Below are 22019 nucleotides of genomic sequence, written 5' to 3' on the forward strand. Positions count from 1 at the left end.
CTTCTGTCTCCTGGCATCTTTAGTAATGTGCACATGGGAATAATTAGGTTTTAAAAACAGGCTGTGAGAGGTTTCAGCATCCTTTGGGGGTATAGTAATCCACTTATTCTTCAGGGGCCTTTATCTAAATGCACTTATGATCAGGATTCAGTTGAGAAACTCCCTGGTACAGTTTGCTGTAATCCACTCTCAAATTATGCTGACTCATTGGATTTCATCTCCTTGTGCTGTTAAGAGGTCTAGCTAAACAAATCCATGTTTGTAACCCTATTCTCAATGTTTGTAAAGCACCTAGCAAGGTTTTGAGTTTTAGATAATAATAAATACCTGATCTTAGATGCATAACATTTCTCCTACAGGGATTGGGGGCACAGAGTTCTCAGTAGGCCCTGTTCTCTATAATGTATCAAGATAGACTGCTAGCTATTTCCTTGCAGTTGTAAAGTCTTGATGAAGTTGCATGACTGTAGTACTTCAGGGAAATGCATTTTGTGTAAGATGGTCTCACTGTGTGTGTTTACAGTTGTATCCCATTTGGTACATGTTGATGTTGATGATCCAGTTTGGAGCATGGTTTTTTTTCTGTAGCTGTAACACTGCCATACTGTGGCCTACCCTTAGGCATTGGTTTGCGGCTGTGTTCCTGAAGTGGTCTCTGCAGGAGTCTGAGGGTGACTAAGGTAAAAGCAAATAAACATTCTTGATGAGCTTTGATTTAAATGCCTCTTGTCTTGGTATCTAAATGCCAGGCAACTAAGTGGCATCCGTTTATAGTAAAAACAATGCTACCTCGCCCGGATGCTCCGGTAGCTGATCTTGGTGTCCTAGACCTGGCTTCTTCTCTCCATTCCCTTGTGAACAGGACTGTGTGGATCTGTTTATTTTGTGGCAGTGGCTACAGGTGTTCCTGCCAAGAGGCTTTCTTGAGCGTCCTTTATGATGGGGAGGTGGGGAGTGCTGGGGTAGATTTAAAGCAAAAGACATGCCCACCATGATCAATAGAACTTGCTTCTCGCTAAAGACTGACCCAGTTCAGCATGCTCCATGACGTTGCCCCCTTCTTGCTCTTGCAAGGTTTCTTCTTAGTGCAACAGTGGTGAAGGGAACTTGTCCGGGCTCTCTCATTCCATGATCTGGAAGTGGAGCCATTGCACTGCCCTGGTAGAATAATCGAGATAACTGTTAAACTGCAACATTTGTGTATTGTTCTTCTTGTTTTTAAGGGAAGATCTTTTAAAAACAAACAAACAAAAAACCCCAAACACGTTCTCCCTGTTACAGGGAGCCCGATCTGACCTGGCATCCTTTCATTAATTCCTATTTACCCTTGGCCTATTGCACAACTGAAGCAAGATGCCAATGGTTAGGATTGGGATGGCTGTCATGTACTGAGAACTGCTCCCAGGAGCTGGGGAAATGACTGACGCTCCCTGCCCCAACTGCTGACAAAACCTAAGCAATATAGTGCTGATGCAATTGAAGGAAGCCAGGGCATCTGATGGGCAAGTAACTAGGAGAACAGTACTGGTTATAAGTGAACTTTGCTATTAACTGGATGGGCCAATAATTCACTGATTAAAGTGGATGTGAATGACCGTGAGGTTTGTCATGCAAGTGAAAGGGAACCCTGGGGAGTATAGATAGTGAAGTTGGCTGAGATCTTTAGAACTGCACCTGCTGGTATAAAGAATCCCTGGTATAAAGTATTTTCATAAGTTTGTTTTCAGATCAAACATAGCTGGGGAAGTGAGGGTGAAACTGATCAGGATGGGTGGAGTTCAGCATTATCTCAGTGCAGCAGGTACATTGCCACTTTCCCGTTCCTTGCAGGTATTGACAATGTGGCACAGGGAGAATTGGAGGTGAATAAACTTCTAGTGTAACTTTTGCAGCCACTAAGCTGCTGGCACGTTCTCTGCATGTTGGACTCCATGCTTCAGGTGCATGTGTTGAACTTTGTGTCGAATCTCTACTGGTAGCATGTCAATAGCTCTCGGAAGTAGGGAGGGTGGAGAAGCTTTTCTTGGATTAATGCCCTCTCATGCCGAACCATGCTAGTCTCTATTACAAATCTCAGTGGAATTGCTGAAGGTTTGGTGGGCATCTTACGTTGGAATAAGAGACATACTGGATGTGTGTGTGCGATGGCAGTAGCTGATGGAGGCCAGGTGGAAATGAGGGTGGTAAAGTAGAGGGCCTGCTAGGAGTGCGGATGGGGTTTGTGAGGATTGATAGTAGGAGACTGGCTTTCCATCTCTGCTTCAAGTGTCCTCCAGGTTTGCTTATGTGGATGGCCACACTATGAATAGCATTTATGTTAAAAGGCCAGGGCCAGACCTTCATCTCGTGTTGAAAAGGGCGGCGGTGCCGTGAGCTGTAGTGGTTCAGAGTGTAGTCCTCAGAAATGGTGTAGATGCTGCTAGGGCAGTTGGCTTAAATGTAGTCACCACAAATAAGATTCTGATTTTGCTCTGCATGTGGAGGGAGGTTGCTTCCTGGCAGGTATCACTGGGGAAACGGGCTGAGCTAATTTTTTAGCTGCAGTACTGGATACTAGTGTCCTGTCTATCCAGGATGGTCCAACAAGTGATCTTTGTGCCCTAGACCGGAACAAATCACATGCTGCTGCTGGTCTTGCTTGGTAAGTAGTTTTGATTCTAGGTTATCTTTTATTTCAACAAACTTCCCCCTATTTTTAATAAGGTGCCCCAAGGGTGAAAAATAGTGGTGTAGCTAGGAATGGAAATTTGGGGGGACCCCAACTTTCGGGTGGCTGGGCAATGACAGACTGCTAGCTCATCTTCTCCCCTAGGGGGGAGGGATAGCTCAGTGGTTTGAGCATTGGCCTGCTAAACCCAGGGTTGTGAGTTCAATCTTTGAGGGGGCCACTTAGGGATCTGGGGCAAAAATAAGTACTTGGTCCTGCTAGTGAAGGGAGGGGGCTGGACTCGATGACCTTTCAGGGTCCCTTCCAGTTCTATGAGATAGGTGTATCTCTCTCTCTAGAGAGAGAGAGAGACCTACCTATCTCTCTATCTATCCCCTGCTGCCACACCCTGTTCCTAGTCCTGGTGCCCGCAGACACAGGGCGTCCCCTGCCGAGCTGGGCACATGCACGGGGTGGCTCAGACAATGGCAAGGCAGAGCTGCTGGAGCGTAGCTTTCTGAAGGGCGGGCGCAGAGCTCCGTCCTGCATCTCAGGTGCCCGAGTGACACTCCGGGCTGCTGCGACAGCACTGCACCCCTGCTCAGGTCTGGGTGGCTACGCCCCTGACAGACACTGCCTAGCATTTATAGGCCGACTGATGCACTGCTCTTTTGAAAGGTTGCTGATCCATCCCCACTGGAGGGAGATAAGTACACGTCCTGCGCTGCAGCCTGTGATGCTTTATACATGGCCACTCCCTTTTGTGACAGCAAGGGCCACTGGTGCAGTGGCACAAACCCTTCATCGCATTTGTCGATGTTTCCAGCGCCTCAGGACTCGCATACAGAGCCCTCTAGCACCTCTAACGGGCTGTGCCACGTCCTGGACAGCAGAGGTGACTGTACAGAACAGATACACGAGGAGGAAAGGAACCTGCACCTCTTGGCACTGGCTGCTTCGATGATAAACTGATAGTTATTTACAGAAGCACAAAATGTTTTCAGTCCTACTCAAGAGATCAGCCAGTACAAAGCAGAGTGGAAGTTAAAAGCAGTGTCTTAAAGTCCAGTGACTAATGGAATCTGCATTATTGGCTCATCGGTGTAAATGAGACTTTGGTTTAACTTGTTTGTTTTATAAAACACTGCGCAATGATCCATCGTTTGATCCGATGCTTGTGAAAACAAGGGGGTGTGGCTTACTGGGCTATAACTAAGAATTCTCAATCCAGTGTGTAAAACCATCTAACACTACATTGGAGTGAAAACTTGTGAATAGCTTTTTCACGAAAAAATACACCCCACATGCCTGCAACTTACGGATCTACGCATTGTTAAACTCTGGAAGAGTCTTCTGGCTCCCAAGGATCTTTGCTCCCCCCTCCCCCGGAATGATGGACGCTTATCTTCCAGAGTGCAGTGATATGGAGGGGGACAATCTCTCTATGTAGTCTAAAGAAAATTGTTACAAATAATTCTAAGTTAAAAGCATTTGTCTAAATACCCTCTCTGCTCCCCCACCTGAGGAAATAGATGGTGAAAGCTCCCTCTCCCCTGCTATAAATATGTAAAATATTTTTAGTTGCTGCTTTAAGTTCTCTTGTCTAGCTTCAGAGGAATCCCTCTTCCCAGGACATGTATTGTCAAGCTGTGACTAGAGCAGAACATATTCATCTCTAAATACATAGTCTGCATGGAGGACTTGGAATGTTCTATACACAATTTCATGTGATAACTTATAAGCAGATAGGGGCTCTGCTCAACCACAGAATTCTCTAGGACTTCATTTGCGTGCATTTCCTATGCTGAAATCGGTCACTGATCTAATGCAAGAATGCTGCGGGTACAGCTATCCATACGTACCCTTCAGAAAGGAGTGAAACTTCTGCATATTAACATGAATCCCAAAAGGTGAGTGGGAGATGTTACCTAGTTTTCATTGAGATACTGAAGGTCTTGTCTGAGATGCCTACAGCAGCTTGCTGAGGCGAGAGCTCCCTTTGGGGTTGCCTGGTAAAGCTGCAGAGAAAAGGTGACAAGTGGATTAAGTTTCTGAAATGTACAGACTGCTTTAATGTAGCCAACGCTATAGGTTGGTCTGGTCTTTTGCCTTACTAAATGTAAAATGTAACACTACATTTCTGTTTTTGATGGCTCTCAAATGGCAATTGTAGTTTTGGACTATGGCAGATTGTAACTGGTTAGCGTAGTTGTACAGTTGTTTGTACAGCTTTATTCATGGATATGAAATGGTTGAGGAGCAGGATTGGAACAACTGGGATGGAGAAAGTGAGCTGCCGGCAGCTTCCCTCAGACTTCCAGCTAGCTAATTCAATACTTGGTCTATCAGATCGGCAGGCCTCTCCCCAAGGTGGGTGAGGGAGGTGGGATTATGTGTGATGCTTTGTTTTTCCCATTGCATTTAGCAGTAGGGGTCACTGCCTGTGACAAGGATGCTGTGCCAGGTAGGGACTCTAACTAGTGAGATTAGGGGATAATTTCCTGTGGTCTCATGCTAGACTTGCTAGAGCGTGTCTCGTGAAATGGGGACTCTTGAGGTATTTACAAGCAGTTCTACTGCTCTACTCCACCCTGCTGACTTCTGAACTCTGATACTGCAGGTATCCAGGGCAGCCAGTCTGAAATTATTGGGTCACGCGAGAGGTACAGATTAACAAATGAGAAGTGCTGTGTAATCCAGTGACTTTCTCAGCATAGCTGCATCCAGGCAGAATGACTCATTTGCCGTCTCAGGCATACCTCGGGCTCTCGCAAAGCCTGGAGTTCTTTAGCTTTTTGGTTAAACCCATGACCCGGGGGAAGAGCTGAGAAGAGTCTGCAGACAGGACTCACTAAGGAGCTCGAGCTGCACGTGGTACTGTGTTCCACTGGACTCTAGCTCATTCCTTATGTAAGAGGACTTGAAGACTGGTGCATGTCCACACTAGAAGTGGTGCAGTGATGGCTCTGGAGCTATGCTGCTGTCGTACTGTAATGTAGACCCTTGCTGCAGCGACGAAAGGGGTTTTTCCTGTCACTTTGGTAAATCCACCCCTCACGTGGCAGTAGCTGGGATGATGGAGAATTCTTCCACTGTAGCACTTGTAGTGTAGACATCAGGGGTGTGAATGTCTCACACCATGAGCAAAGTAGTTAGGGTCACCTACGTGTTAGGTGTAGCCCCGGCTTTGTTTCCACTGTAAAGGTGTGGGGTGGAGTGCTATTCCTCCAGCTAGAAAATGATAGGAAAGAGGAAATGTTTGACATGCAGCCCTTAAACTGGTCATCACTTCGCCTGCTCTAGCAAGGCTGGTGTCTCTAGCTAGGCAGTACCTTTGCACGAACAAATTTTTTTTTTTTTTTTTTTGGTCAGTTAGTCTGATGCAGAGGGAAATAAATCATTTCATGTAGCCTCTGTGAAAAGCCTATCTCTTACTTCCACGCCCATATAAACTTCGCTTCCAAACTTGTCACCTATTACTTGGAACTGTTGGGTGAGTTTAAGGCAAGGGTGGGGAACCTTTTTTGTATTGGGCCATTGACCCACTGAAAAAATCAGTGGCGGGCCGCACATGTTCAACTTACCTGCCCCGGGGTGGGGCGGGGGGGATGCTGAGATGGTGGGATGAGCCAGCACTCCCCGGCAGGTGAGTTGAACGTGTGTGGCCTGCGGGCTGAATGAAAATGAGCTGTAGGTTCCCTACCCCTGGTTTAAGGAAGCTCACTAGTGGCTGAACACAACAGATTGTTCCTCTTGCTGAGTGACCGCAAGCTAGGAAAAGGAAAACGGTTCTTTCCTCATTGCTCTTCCTCTGTCTACGAGGGTCTGATCCTGTGGGGGGCTGGACATCTGCATCATCAGTGGGAGTGGCAGGATCCATGCAGGGATCAGGCCCAGTCTAAGAGAGGTGAATTCTTTTGTGGGGACTTGTCATTTAGTGCTTCTGGGCAGAAGTGCCTCACCACAAGGCCGGGGAGGAACTTGCAGAATAGTCCAACTGACGTGGTGCCATATGTGTGTCTGTCTCGTTCCTTGCCCCGGCAGTGGCCAATACTAAACTAGTTGGGCCAATGGTCTGCTCTGGCAGGGCTGTGCTTGGACTTCAAACCAAACGGAGGATGTGAGGAATCCAGGTCCCTTCTACGAGTCTCTGCACTCTGTGCAGCCTTTAAAGAACATTAATGTTGTTGATCCAGTCCCTCCATCCTCTCCCTGCACCCCTTTAATGTTGAGAACTGGGATGGGTTGCTGTCTTGGGGCAGTATCCACTGCTGTAGGAGGAATAGCCCGGAGTGGGGGCATAACTCCTAGAATGGAGGAAGCCAGTGCTCTGTGCACATGGATCTCTGGTGCTGAGGACCCAATGTGAACTGTGTAGCCCTGCAGCCTTCACGCCCCCCCTCCCTGGATCTGCCGGCTGAGGGCAGAGCTAGCTGACTGGACACAAACAGGCAATGATTTCTGTTCATCCATCAATGCAGTCCCAGAGGCAAATGTAGCAAGGCTTCGACTAAACTTCAGGTGCGAAGTGGAGGTGGCCCTGGGAAATGCGTAGGAGGACTCCTGGCAAACTCCTGTCAGGCCCTTGTTTGCATTTCCTGGGAAGGCAACGTGTTCAGCACTGCAGCCAGCTGCTTGGAGTCTAGTAGGGACAGGCTCTCCTACGGGATGTAGCAGCTTTGGGGAGTGACTCTCTTTTGTAATTATTTATAACCTAAGGATTTCCATCACAGCTAGTTTTAAACTAGTCATTCTGATTGGCTAAGGACCCATCTTCTTCTTTCTGATTGAGCAACATAGGAAGCCACTAGGCTCTTAATTTGGTATTTGTGGCTGAGCTGGAGCAGCAGAAATGACATCACGAGCTGTGGTGTGTGATGCAAATAATGAATGAGTGTAACTCCAAGCCTGGTCCCCGGTCTGACTCTGGGGAGTTACACACAGACTCAAAGGCTCGGTCTGTTCCACACAAGGATGGCCTATCAGCTTATTGGGTATGGGACCTTTATGCTTCTCTTGTATACGGTGTGTGTTTGTCTGAATGCTGCCTAGTAACTGGAAGTATGAGTGAAAACTACAATGTGCGAGTCTCCTAGGCAAGGACGATAGAAACTAGTGAAAGCAGTCGGGACTAGTCTAGCTCTAGCTGATCTCGAGGAGGAAGTTGTCTGCAGCAGCCTTGTCTCTAGGCCATGTGGCTGTAGCAGATTAGACTGTCAGGCTGCATATAAATCTATACTCGGGTGTGTGTGCGGAGGGAGGGGGTTGTTCCATGTGCTCACAAGAGCTGGGCAGGTTTTTTCAGACTAAGATTATTGACCCCCCAGTAAAACAGTTTTGGTTGACCTGGAGGTATTTGTGAATTTGACACATTTCCCAAATAGTTGGGAGGGGGAACTAGATTCACAAGGGGACTTGGTTTCCATCCCCACCACAGCCAGAGGACAAGGTGGTGGTGCCCTTTTGACAACCTTTAGCCCAGGGCATAGGGCACTCCCCCAGGTTTGAATCCCCCTCTGCAACAGGGATTTGAATGGAGTTTCCCCTCCCCTCACCCCCCCCCCCCCGTCGGTGAGCGCTCTGACCACCAGGCTATTGGGCATTCTGGGTGGGGAGGGGGCTTCATATAAAATACTTGAATTAGTCATTGGACTAGTGAGGGGCACGATAGCCTGGTGCTTTGGACTTGGGTCTTCCACACCCCAGGTGAGTGCCCGAACCACTGGGCTAAAGGTTACATGCCAGGCACCACCACCGCCTGTTTTGTGAATCTAGTCCTTTAAAAATACCTGGAAACAAAATGTTTCGGATCAGTCAGCTTGTTTCATTCGACCCAGAATTGATTGTTTTTGATGTGCTGAAAATTCCCAAAAGATCTGAACTTGGCTTGACCTGAATTTTTTGGAACTGACAGTAAATTAAAAAAAAAATCAGTTATTCATCCTGCTCTCCGCCTCAAAGGGGACAGCTCTTTATAAGAGACGGCCTGCACTGAAATCCAGCTGGAATTGTAGAATGCAATTGCTGTGGGTTTGGAAGTCTTCTGCACTTTATTTCAATTCTTTATGACTTAGCAGTGCCCCACACCAGCTGCTGCTCTAGTAGCAAATATTGTGCTAGTGGGTTTGTTCTGTTATTACGTTATGCTAATTCCTATGAATATAGGAAGTGTTTGCAACAGATCGGATTGGTCCAATGGTCCATCCCTCTAAGGTTCTGTCTTTCCAGTACATATGACCCAAATTGCAGAGAAGTAACTGCATCTTGAATTGACTTCTGCACCTGAGGCCTAACCCAGCCATGCCCTGGAATAATCCCCTACCTCCTAAGCCCATCAACCCAGTAATCTACAATTAGTCAAGTGGATTAGTTTTCTTTTAACAGAACCTTTTTTGGAAACCATTTTTTATAATAATAACAACTAATAATAAAAAAGCTGCCAGCTATGCAGCTGTTAAAAAGAGAAATAACTGCTGTGTTTTACATAGTACGTCCAGATAATGCTGCCTGGAACTGGCTATCGCAGCTTACGTCTGCTTCGTCATGCAGAAGTCCGATCAGTGAATGAGATGCTGGAGTTGCTAGTGGTGCTTGGTACAGCTTTAGTTTTTCAGGGTCTTTAAAAGCTGATCTGCTGTGCAGATGATGGCCTGATGTAGTGCCTTAAAACAGACCATGGGAGGGGTTACCTGCCCTGAAGAGCTTTCAAACAGATTGAGAGGTGACAGGTCAGGTGTGAGACCGTCCAGAGCAGTCAGGGAGGAGGCTCCCTGTGAATGGGGGCCAGAGGGATAGGAAGGGGGGTGAGGGGAGGTACTGAGACGTGGCGGGTGTATGTGGTTGATAGGCTGCTGGATCCCAGCGGTGGAGTATCATCCCAGGGGCTCCTACCTGCTCCCGGGCCCTCTCCAGGTCCTGCTCACTGGCTCGCTCCTGGGTGCTATGGCAGCTCCTCCTGCCCCTCTGGGTCCTGCTCTCCCCTTTGCCCCTCTCCGGCCTGCAGGAGCGGAGTCCCCACAGTATTTCCATAGTGGGGGGGGTCTAGCGTCCTCTATCCCTGAGTCTGCCGCCCCTGGTGCAGAGACAGCATTGGTGAGAGGATCAGTCTGAGACCTCACGAAGGTGAGCGTTCAGCTGGGGTTTGAAGAGTGATGGCACAAGAAGCCGGGGAGGCTGCTCCGTTACCCATAACTCTGCAGGGGATGCCACATTTGACTTCACTCTGGCTTATGGTGAGAGACCATCACACCTCTTCCTGCCTGGAACGAGGTTGAATTGTTGATTCATCACATCTGCCGAGTGTGTGTGTCAAACTTCCTAACTATCCCTGTGTTTGGCACTCTGTCTCTAACATGGCTTTGTGGTTTGGTAACCATGGTTATGGTAAGGGAGGGGAACAGATATGGTTACCATGGATTTTACTTTGCAGTGTTTTAAATTTAGCAGGGATGGGTACAGCAGTTGTGATCCCTCACAGCACTGTTGCCATCTGGATTGCAGGAGTACAGGGGCAATTATGTTGACCACTTTCTGGAATTCTCCTCCCTGGGAGGATGTGGAGGAGTGGGGCTTTCTTGTTACGTAGTGGCATTCTGGGTGGCTTTCTTGAAATGAATGGTCTTTCTCAAAGCCGTGATGGAAAAAGCACCTAGCTAAGTTGGGGTTGCTTGTGTGCTGCAAAGACTCGAGTCGTCATTGTGAAACCTATAGGTGACTTTCTACAGGCCACACATTCTCAGAATTCCCCACTGCTGGCAGTGACCCCCTCAGCCTGTTGAGCTCTGCTGTCTGTGTCAAAACCCACCTTGCCTTGTTATGGAGGGCGAGGCCAAGTCGTGGTAGGACGTGGTGCTGACGATGCTTTTGGTCCCCTCTGCTCACAATTAAGCCATTCTTGACACCACTTGGTGGGGGCGAGGTGGCTGTTCCTGCTGACCATTGTCGTCTTTGGGCCACGCTCCTAGTGTGGACAGATGGTCTTTCAGGGAGGCCTGTTGACGACTGTGTACCTGACCTGTAGGCTTTGCCGGAGGCTACTTGTCCTGTTAGCGATGCTATTTTTGAGGGATCTTGCTTTCTCTGAAGAGTCTGTCGGGAATCATGTAGAAGCAGAAACGAACTCCCCCTGACTCTTGGGAAGGAAGCATGGTCAATTGGGGAATGGGAGTTAAGCCGTCTGGGTGCTCTTACTTCTGTCACTAACTGGTATGGGGCTAGGCCCCTGTGGGCCCTGGGCCTCATTAACCCTGCTGCGAAATGGGGATTGTGCTGAATGAGCATGCCTGGTTAATTACCATTTGTAAAGCACTTCAAGATCCTCTGACAAATGGGGTTGGGGTGAGGAGGGCTGGATGTTGGCCCCTTTCACCAGCACTAAATTAGTTGTAAAAGAAGCAGGAAGAGAAATTAACAGGAAGCTCTGTTGGCCTGCCCCATCCACTGCATTCTGAATTGCTGCCTTCAGTCCTATTGTCTCCGGTTAGATTGTGCTCACTTCAGGGGCTGGCTTGCTGCACTTCTCTTGCTGGGGAGGGCACCGTGGCTGGAGTTGGACGGGAAGTGAAGGGATTAGCTGTGCTGTGATGTTCTTCAGGCTGGCTGACTCTCCAGCAACTCTCTAGGCAAGGGGGTGGGATAAGAATTGAAGTTTGAGATATTACATCTTTCCTCATCCATTGCAGGATAATGCGTCCGGATGATGCAAACATCGCAGGGAATGTCCATGGGGGGACCATCCTGAAAATGATCGAGGAGGCAGGTGCCATCATCAGCACCCGGCATTGCAATTCCCAGTCAGGGGTATGTACTGTTGCGGCCGGAGCATGTCCATTCCCGCTGCAGCTGTTGACACAGGGTCAAATGCCCAACCCCATGTTATTTACTAACAACTTGGAAGGGACCCAGTTGAGTCTGTCCATGTTTCATTGAAAATCACAAGAAGAGAACTGCAAGGATGGGAGAAAATCATGGCAGCAACCGACGTTAGTGTCCCCATCTCACATAGCGTGTGTGCCTTTTCCATTCCCGTGGTTGTTCTCTGTAAATGATGACGTTTGTATGTGTTTGATGTTGTACAGGATGTTTACTGTGGCTGTGTTGCTGTTGGAACCTTCACCTTTGCATTTCCGGCTTCTCTTCACTTAGTCATGCAGCCTTAGCTCCTGTTTCTTGCATGATCAGTCCCAAGGCAGTAAATGTGAGTGAGGAACCTGGCCCTTAACTCTGTACAATACATAGACAGGTGTCTGATCGGGTATCTCGGTGTCATTTTCTTTAGAAATGCCATCTAGTGGAAAACACTGGGAAGTTTCAGATGTCAGCACTTTCTATTGGCATGCTAGGGGTGAAACTAGCAATTTCCTTCCTCTCTTTCCATTTCATTTAAAAATGAATGGCCCTGTGTTCCTTGTAGTTCGGAAGACCTAAAACTTGCGAGTGGCTGGGAGTACACTCTGTTAGTGAGTTACCTCCCAAGCTTTGAGATTTCTTGGAGAGAGAAGCACTGTACTTCTCTCACACTCAGCCTCTTCTCTTCCCCTTTTCCCCCCACTTTGGAAACAGAAGTTCTGTCTCTATTTAACAGAGCACTGATATGCCCAAAGCCAGACTGGACTGATGCCTTCCAAGACTTGCAGCTTATCTGTGATCTTTCTATTGATATTCCAAAAGGGCCTGTCTTCTGAGGTCTTTAAAGGGCTGTCTTGGACTTCAAGGTACCTTTTGTCACCTTTCAAACTTGGACTATTCAAAGGTGGGTGTTGGGGAAATAAGCCATTGGAATGTAGTGTATCTTTGAGCAGTGTTGTCGGATTTAGTACATTCCTATTCTTTTAAATTGCTGTTAGCAGAGATGTTTCCATAACTTGTTACAGAGTGCACGTGGTCTGCTGTCCTTCGCATAATATCTGTCAGTGATGGAGAATCTGCTATGACCCCTTGGGAAATCATTCCAGTGGTCAACCACTCATCATTAAAAATGTACAACTTATTTCTAGTCTGAATTTGTCTAGCTTCAACTTCCAACCAGTGGTTTGTTAGACTTTTCTCTGCTAGATTGAAGAGCCCATCATTAAATATTTGTTCCCTATGTAGGTACATCACGTTATCCCTTAACTGTCTCTGTTAAGTTAAATAGATTGAGCTCCATGAGTCTGTCAATATAAGGGCAGGTTTTCTAATCCTTTAATCATTCTCGTGGCTCTTCTCTGAAACGGTCTCCAATTTATCAACATCCTTCCTGAACTGTGGGCACCAGAACTGGACATAGGATTCCAGCAGCGGTCAGACAAGTGCTGAATACAGAGGTAAAATAACCTCTCTACTCCTACTTGAGATTCCGCTGTTTATGCATTCCAGGATCACATTAGTTCTTTTAGCCACAGCATCACACTGGGAGCTCATGTTCAGCTGATTATCCACCACAATCCCCAAATCTTTTTCCATCACTGCTTCCCGGGATAGAGTCCCCTACCCTGTCAGTATGGCCTGCATTCTGTTTCTCTAGAGGTATAAATTTACATTTAGCTGTATTAAAGTGCATAGTTTGCTTGTGCCTGGTTTACCATGCAATGCAGATCGTTCTGAGTCAGTGACCTGTTCTCTTCATTATTTACCAGTCCCCCAATTTTTATGTTATTTGCAAACTTTATCAGTGATCTTGTGTTTTCTTCCAGGTCATGGATACAAATGTTAAGTAGTGTAGGGCCAAGAACCAATCCCTGTGGGACCCCACTGGAAACATGCCCATTCAATGATGATTCCCCATTTACAGTTACATTAACACCTATCCGTGAGCCAATTGTTAATTCATTTAACGTGCGCCCTGTTCACTTTATATCATTGTAGTTTTTAATCAAAATGTCCTGGTACTAAGTCAAATACCTTACAGAAGTTTGGTACATCAACACTATTACCTTATCTACCAAACTTATAATTGCATCAGAAAAATATATCAAGCTAGTGTGACGTGGTCTATTTTCTATACGTCTATGTTGATTTAAATTAATTACATTAGGTTAACTTCCTTCAGCTTAGCTTAATTGACATTCAGAGTCAGGGCCGCCGGGGGGGGGGGGCAGCAAGTGGGGCAATTTGCCCCGGGCCCCACAGGGGCCCTGCGAGCCCTGGCCGAGAATCCCTTCTCTGGCTGTTCACCTGGCGGCGGGGGGCCCTTCGGTGCTGCTGAAGACGCAGAGCGACTGAAGGACCCGCCACCGCCGCAGACTCGAAGCGCCGCCCGGTGAGTACAAGCGCTGCAGCGGGTGGCGCCTTTTTTTATGTCCGCTTCCCCGCTTTGCCCCAGGCCCCCTGAATCCTCTGGGCGGCCCTGTTCAGAGTCAATTGAAAGCTAAACGGAATTAGGGTGTTAACTTAAACCACAATAAACCCATGTAATCTACTTCAAATTCGTATTTTTAGTTCTGAATAACGTTCCTGGCTGTGTCTCTGTGTAGAGACATGCCTGAGATGTTGTCATAAGTCTGCCTATCTTTGTGTTACAATATCCTCTCTACAGGTTCCTAGTCACTCTCAAATACAATAGATACTATATCCTTCAACAATCTTTGCCCACCTATAGTGTCTTGTAGCATTGATCACTACTGTGTATACCAGAGGCCATAAGTCACTTCTATGAAAAGCAATAACTACAAGTTTAAGAGGCCTATCAGCAACTAAGGGAAACACTGTCTGGAATTACCAGCTAGAGACTTCCTGTGGGTGTTGCTGATTATTCGTCTCTGACTTTAACTGAAGCAGTCGCATCTTAGCCACCTTATGTAAATGAATGACTTCAGCTAGCTACTTCAGGTCAGGCCCTTCTCGGCCTGTGAATGCAGTCCTCGCAGGATGGGGCTCTAGTCCTGATTGTGGCCTGTAGAGACTAATAAAGTGCAAACAAGTAAACCTACAAATGGTAACAAAATACATGATTACAAACAAGCATCCAGAAACCCTTCTCAGCCCCAGCAAAGCCTCCTTTGGAAACATCTACCTAATGTCTCCCCAGCCGTCACTTCGTGCACCAGCCCCAGAGCGTTTTGGGCAGGGCAGAGGGAGAAGGTGCTCCTTGCAGCATGCCCTAATCACCAAATCTTAGCTCTGGCGACTCCAGGCAGAAGGCAGGTTCAGGAACTGCGGACCCCTTAACCTAGAGCTGTTTGGCTAGATGCCAATGGAGCAGCCTGCCCCATGGGGCTTGATTCTGCAATCTAATCCGTGGGGGCGGATCTTTGTACTGCTGTTGACTTCATGGGGGCTCCAGGTGGGCACGAGTCTACCTGGATGACTCCAGTTATAGGCTCAGTCTGACTGCACGCCCCTCTTCTGTTTAAACGTGGGAGCGATGCAGCTCCTAGGCTGCATCTGAATGGGGCCCCTTTTTCTGAAAGATGTACAGCAACTTGGTCTGCCCCCCTGCACTTCCAAAATACCTCCCCTCTGGAGACAACTAGCTTCTATAGGAATACGGATCCTATATAGCACCTCAAAGGTTGTGTTTCATCTTGGTAGACTTCAAAGCAACTTTCCTCTAATGAGATGAAGATTTCAGATAAGCTGTTTGACATACAGCCCAGTTCTACAATAGGAAGGTGGAAGAAGAAACTAGAGATGATTAAACTGATCAGTTTGAACTTTGCTGATGAGGGAATGTTGAGTGACTGGCTTTGTTGCTAGCATTTTTCCAATTAGCTGTTGGTATATTGAACTTCCATAAACTGGTGACATAATGTCATTTTAAGACTCTGCCACTTTCCTCAAAAGTGGCCTCGAGTATTTGGATTTTTGTTTTTGCGGGGAGGGGGTGTAGTCAGACATAGTGTGTCTGTGGTAAAACCCTGAATATTTTTTAAGTTGCTGATTTAAGTGAGCCTTTTCCAAACTGGTGCTTTCTAGGATGGTCTGATTCAAACCTGATTGGATTAGCCTGTTGGCCAGGAGGTCTGCCTTGTGCCTGATTTGTCTGAAGGCCTTGGAAGGAGGTGCTGCAGGGGAAGTTTGCAAACTGTAAGAATCAAGGGTAAGGCCAAGAAGCCTTTTTAGTCAACACCTGAGAGATTCTGGAATCTCAGTCTCCAAGTCTGATCTCCTTGCGGAGAGAAAGTCATGACATGGAACGAGCCATGCCAGCCTGTGACCCATCTCTCCCTGCACCGGAAGGATGCCCTCTAGCAAGAAGCACTGTGCCAGCAGAACATCAGCATCTCACTCCTTGGCTGCAGTTCCGTCTCCCACTCTGCGTGTCCAGGAACCTGCGAGAGCTGAAGAGGCTGAACTCCGTTATCTTCTGTATCTTTTCCCCTTTGTTGTCCCTTCCAGACCCTAGAAGTAAAAGGTTGTGTGCATGCCTATGTGTGACACCATCCCTAAAATCCACACCTGAAAGTGTGTCCAGGTTTTAAACAGCCCTAAATATTGTCTCATAAAGGAACTTATTAAAGTGTGTTCTGTGTCTAAATGTCCTGAGACTTGAGGTTATCTGTCTGCTAAATGAGTTGTCAAACTTCTTCTTATCAGGCATGTTCTGTTGGTCTATATTATAATATTGGGGGGGGGGGGAGAGAATAGGAGGGCAGTGTTAGCCATCACGCAAAATGAAGTCTAAGAAGAAAGCTTCATAATTCTTTGGTGTTGTGGGTCAGACATTAGAGGGTTTGGTTTCAGTGTTAAGATTTTTAACCCTTCAGATTATATATTTGGTAACATTCTTTAGTTGGGCTCTATAACCAAATAGTCAGCAACCACAGAAGACTCCTTCCTAGAATTTATATAAGGATTGATGACTTTTAGCATTAATTTGGCTTGGTTCTGATACTGGAGTGGAATGAACTTGGTGATTTGATAGTTGTATTGCTTTATACTTTGTTTAATGTTAGAGATGCTTCATGTCATTTTTTTTTTTATTTTATTAAAAGTGACATTGACTCACATTTTTTTCATTAAGCAACATTGGTCTGTCACCTTTGCCCTAAAAGCCTGACCAGCTCCCCCTAACTCTTGCTCCCACAGACAGCTGGCCATGCATGCACAGAGCAGGCTGCCTTAGCAGTGGGCTTGGAGAATCTCAGAAATCAGAGTGGCACTGAATGAACGCTGGCTGAGATGGGTTAGACAGAGGACTGGCAGGGTTTGATATAAACGTCAATTTCAGCCCCCTCACACTGAAATGGATGAAAAAATTCACTGAACAATGAACAATCAGCACAAGTGCAGCCTCTGTCACGGGGGAGCTCCCTACAGCCCTGTTGTCAGGCTGGGAACCCTCTGTAGCCCTGAAGCGAGCTCTGCCTAACCTCAGCTCTGACCCCCCCCTTCATTTTTTGCAACTGTAAAAATTTTTAAATTGGAAAAATTAAAACCCTTCCCCCCCCCTTCCCCCCCCCCCCCCCCCCAAAAGGGGTTCTGCCGAGCCTAGTTATACAGCACTAACGGGCCGCTCGGCCTGTTGCTGAACCTGTTTAACGCAGGTGCTGGTGGGATCTAGTGGAGCATGAGTCTTTCTCTCACGAGGGATGGAGGCCTGCATTTGGAGCCAGGCTGCTGTATACAAATGACACTGATAATTTAAGTGCAGACAAAACTGCTATGTAGGAATGAAGGTCTTGAATGATTTAGTTGGGGATTGGTCCTGCTTTGAGCAGGGGATTGGACTAGATACCTCCTGAGGTCCCTTCCAACCCTGATAGTCTATGTCTCCTTACCACAAGGCAGGACAGGCTCTGAGGTTGGCAATAGGAATTAGCTAATAACTCCTAGGTGACTGAGCTTGCTCTTGGAGGTGGAGATAGTTCAGTTTCACAATTCTACGATCCAGACTTTCAAAAGCATCCACTGACTTTGGGTGCCTTAATCTTAGGATACCCCTTTGAGACCTAGGATCAGCACCTCTGGAAGTCAGAGCATCCACAATTCCAGCTGGGGTCCATGTTAGCTGCAGGCTTGCAGCACCTCTGAAAAATGAGTCTCCATTTTAGCACCCACAGTCAGTGGGTGTTTCTTAGGCCTGGTCTACACTTACCCCCCCATTCGAACTAAGGTACGCAACTTCAGCTACGTGAATAACGTAGCTGAAGTTCGAAGTACCTTAGTTCGAACTTACGTCGGTCCACACGCGGCAGGCAGGCTCCCCCGTCGACGCCGCGGTACTCCTCTCGTCTAGCTGGAGTACCGCAGTCGACGGCGATCACTTCCTGGTTCGACTTATCGCGTCCAGACAAGAAGCGATAAGTCAAACCCAGAACTTCGATTCCCAGCCGCCGAGCTAGCGGCTGGGTGTAGACATACCCTTAGAGTTCGGCCAAATAAAAATATTGTCAATCCTACAAAATCCTTTTCCTTTACTGAGTTGCCAGCAGGTGGCACTGCAGCCCCTCACTTTGCTCATGGAATAGGGCTTTTTGAGCAAAACCAGAGCAATGAATTCTGTTCCTCTCTACATGTGCGTACTCCAGGAAGGCTCTTGAGGCTGGATGAATGGCTTATTGTATAAATTGTGGCAACTTAACTACCCTGAATAGTAAAGCAAAATGATTCTTCTCTGTTCCCCTGGCTGGCTCGATGGGGGTAGGCTTCTGTGTTCCTCTGTCTCTCTAAGCAGCTTGATTTCCCTGGCTTGTTTAGTTTCCATGTTCTGGGATCAGAAAAACCCCTTCTAGCCCCAATACAAATCATAAGGGTTTAAGTGTATTTACACCAGCCAGCTCTCTGGTAAACATGTAGCATGCAGACATCCTCTCTTGTACATGTGTTTAACACTTAAGTTACATTGGGCACCTGTTCCCACCATTAGTTCTTTCTCTTATAGAAGTATTGAGAACTCAGTGGCAAAACAAAACCTGAGTTGTGTGCACAGAGTCCACAAATTTTATTTAATCTCTTCATTCAGCAGCCACCAAATTCAGTCCAACTGTAAATCTTAGTTCAAAACTAGTTCTGAGCCAGAATTTAAAAAACAAAACAAAAAAACAAACCCAACCCCAAAAAAACAATCCCCCTAACTAAACAAGAAATGTTTGGCAGAGTCCCAGGACAGTGAACATTTTTATGTTTGTGTTTAATGAGTGAAAGGATTAACCTAAGTCAGATATTTCTACTGGACTGAGAGATCATTTGCCAAGATTTAACCAGGACTGATTTTATATTTTGGCTGTGTTCTAAAGAGTTGGAATATGCCAGGACCAAGATAATGAGGGGAGATTAGATTAAATGAGTCTGGAATTTAGGTGGTGTCCCTCTCATAGTGGGAAGTCTGGCTCAATTTAACAGTGGGTCTCTTGCCCCCACTCCAAATTCCAATACTGGTTATCAGTCTGCATTGATGAAGCGCAGAGAGCCCTTAGCAGCACTGTGGATGGTGCAGACTTTGTAAAGAGCTCCTAGTTAGTTGTTGTCCTAACTTAATACGGTGTGTTGTGTGACAAGCTTCTGCCTTTCAGAGGTATTCCAAGCTCTTACTCTGCCATTGGGCCTAGCTGGTGTTGAGAGTACACAGTTCTGTTATGACTCTGGGTTTGGTGCTCTGGACACTGTCTAACCACGATTCGTCTGCAATTTGTAGGAGCACTGTGTGGCTGCGCTGGCCCGTGTGGAGCGTACAGACTTCCTCTCGCCCATGTGCATTGGCGAAGTGGCTCACGTGAGTGCGGAAATCACTTACACCTCCAAACATTCCGTGGAAGTTCAAGTCAACGTGCTGTCTGAAAACATCCTCACAGGTAACTCCTGATGCTGCCATGCTCCGTTTGCTTCTTGCTTTCCCAGGGAACAAACAAACTTCCCCAAAGCAAAGCAGATTAATTGGCAGGAGTGTTGCTCTTGCCTTATGGGGCCCTAAGAGCCTGATTTCCAGCTCTGTATTGAGGGATCGTTGAAAAATCTCTCCTCAGTTTCACATTTGGAAAGCCAATTAAAAACGATGGGTGCTCTCCAGATCTTTCTGTCTGTCCACCAATCAGCAACTGAATACTGGATGGCTGTGTGGGTTTTCCATCTGTCTGACAACATCCTTCTCTGATAATCTGTCGTCGCTGGTAGTAATCTACCAGTCCCCGTCAGGTGGTATGGGTTCTCCCTTGCTGCGCTCGGAACACTGTGGTGAGATGCGAAACGCCAGACCCACGCAGCTCACCTTGGGGAGGGAATCCTGGAGCAAGGGGAACCTAGGTAATGAATCTGGAGACTAATAGGCAAAGGCTGAATGGCCTGGTAAGGAAGGTCTTGGACAGTAATGAACAGCTAAGTTAACTTTCTCTAACCGGGATCGCCTCTCTAGAGAAGTCTAGCAGGATGGCTTGTGGCAGTCTGTGCGTGGGCGCTCTGGGAAAGGTGAACTTCCCTTTCGGAGATGAGGGCCATTGTGCAGTAGCTGCCTCCTGATTTGCCTCTACCTGGAATCTGTGCAGTGATAACTACAGAGCTGGTTTCCAGGTGGCTGGGCCAGTTCAGCGAAGAGTGAAAGGGCAGTTTTGATTTGTTTGGAGTTTCTGGACAACACCCAGGCAGACTCCTGCTAGGATCTGCGTAACCCTCATGTCATCGCTACGAGTTCTGCACTGAGGCCTCCTGAGCAGTTCCCAGAACTCGCCAGTCAGGGTTTCCTGGGCGCTTCAGTCCGTATTTGCGGGAGGGGAGCAATCACATAACCCCCGTTCTTCCTCCGTTGAGTGCTCCCAGCACTCTGGCAGTAGCGCCGAGCTATTCCCAAGGTGACAGGTTTTTCCTTTACTTATGGCCAGCGTGGAATCTGTGTGGGCTGTGAAGCAATTTAAATAGGGGTCTGTGGCAAGCTCCCTATTCCCATTGGTGGCTTCCCTTCCTCCTCTCCCTGGCTCTCTGTGATCTCCTTACAGGGTGTGGAAATGTGTGTAAAAAGTTCTGATAAGGACCTGCCTACACTATGCACCTCAGGAGGTTTGGTAAATATGTAGTTGTCCTCTGACTTAGTTACAACATGATGCCAAGCAGTAGCATAGCTGGAACCTTAACCATGTCTTGTAGCCACGCTAACGTCTTGGAACTATCCAAGGTTCTAGCGATAACTTCTGCCATTGCCTCTGCAATCTCCTCAAGTTTCAGATTGAAGATACTTGAGCAAACAAAGGCATATTTTGTGTGAGCAATCCTAGTGGTAGACTAGCCCCAAGACAGAATGACTTCTATGTTCTTGTGCTAGTGTAGTCCATGGGGAAAGCTCTGTAACCAGTATTAAGTTTTTCTGGCTCACGTCTTCCTGGGAAAGGCTCCAACCTATTTTCAGAGGTACGGAAGAACTAGGATGTAGCATGACAGCAGCAGCGTGCTGTAGGGTCATCCTGAGTCTATTCTTGTTAGCTAGGTTGCCAGTAATACTGACGCAATCTAAGACTATAGCTAGCAGATGACTAGATAAAAGCCTAGAAGACCGGGTGGTTTGCAGTCTTGTAACCATGTAGGTCCCAGGATATTAGAGAGACAACGGCTAGACCTGGGACCTGAAGAAGAGCTCTGGGTAGCTCAAAAGCTTCTCTTTCGCCAACAAAAGTTGTCCAATAAAAGCTATTACTTCACCCCCCTTGTCTCTCTAGAAGGCAGGGTGGCAGTTCTGCTGCAATGTCAGCATTATACTTCTGCATGATAATTAAGACTTAGTGCTGTGTCTATGAAGAAAGACGTGCCACACAAGTCAGGCCCCTTTGGTTGTGTGTGCTTCCATGTGTGGGCTGTGAAGTAACCAAATACGTGATTATACAACTGTAAGGAGAATGATTCGGTTGTACAGATGGGCTTTGCAGTGAGAGTTACTCTGGCAGAACATGCTGGCCATGTGGCAAGAATAACATGGCTGATGAAGTCAGCTTGGGACTTCAAGCTAGAGCAGGGTGGGAGGGAAGCAGTGCTTTACAAAACACTGAACTCTGAAGAAAGCCTTCTTTTGCTGTAAAAGTGATTGGAGTGCCTCTTTGTTGTCTTCTCCCTCTTGCCTGGTTCAGGTGTGGTGATCTCTCGGGTTTTGAATACCTGCTTGCTTGCTTGCTTGCTTTTTTTCCCTGGTAGTAAGAATTTTCTCCTCATTGGTGGAGAAGGAAACTTTCCTTGTTTCTCTTTCTAAGCCTGCCTGACTTGCAGTAGGGGCATAGTGGGGCTTGATACCTGTGCCTTACGAGTCTCTCTATCTGACAAGTTTTGCTTGAAGTATTTAAATGTAGTTTGGTGATACATAAAGAGCATCTAGCAATCCGTGATTATGTAACCATTCAGGAAGTACGCATTCAGGCTAAGCCAAGTGTGTGAACATCAGACACGCTTTCTGGGCTGTTAAAATTGTCAGAACTCCACTTGGCTCTAGTTGCAGTTGTTTTCTCAGTGCAGTGAAGGTTTAAATGCATAGTCACAAACG

General features: G+C 47.1%; 1 protein-coding gene across 3 annotated transcripts in view; it reads left to right on the top strand.

Moving 5' to 3' along the window:
* ACOT7 (acyl-CoA thioesterase 7) overlaps positions 1 to 22019 on the top strand; it is a 99302-nt gene that overhangs the window by 602 nt on the left and 76681 nt on the right. For all 3 annotated transcript variants that reach the window (XM_026659987.1, XM_026659989.1, XM_026659988.1), the window contains exons 2-3: positions 11329 to 11446; positions 19203 to 19359. In XM_026659987.1, the coding sequence (XP_026515772.1) occupies positions 11329 to 11446; positions 19203 to 19359 (275 nt within the window). The remainder of the gene's footprint in view (positions 1 to 11328; positions 11447 to 19202; positions 19360 to 22019) is intronic.

This window comes from Terrapene carolina, unplaced genomic scaffold (assembly GCF_002925995.2).
Source record: "Terrapene carolina triunguis isolate 2854851 unplaced genomic scaffold, T_m_triunguis-2.0 Scaffold714, whole genome shotgun sequence".
Lineage (NCBI taxonomy): Eukaryota > Metazoa > Chordata > Testudines > Emydidae > Terrapene > Terrapene triunguis.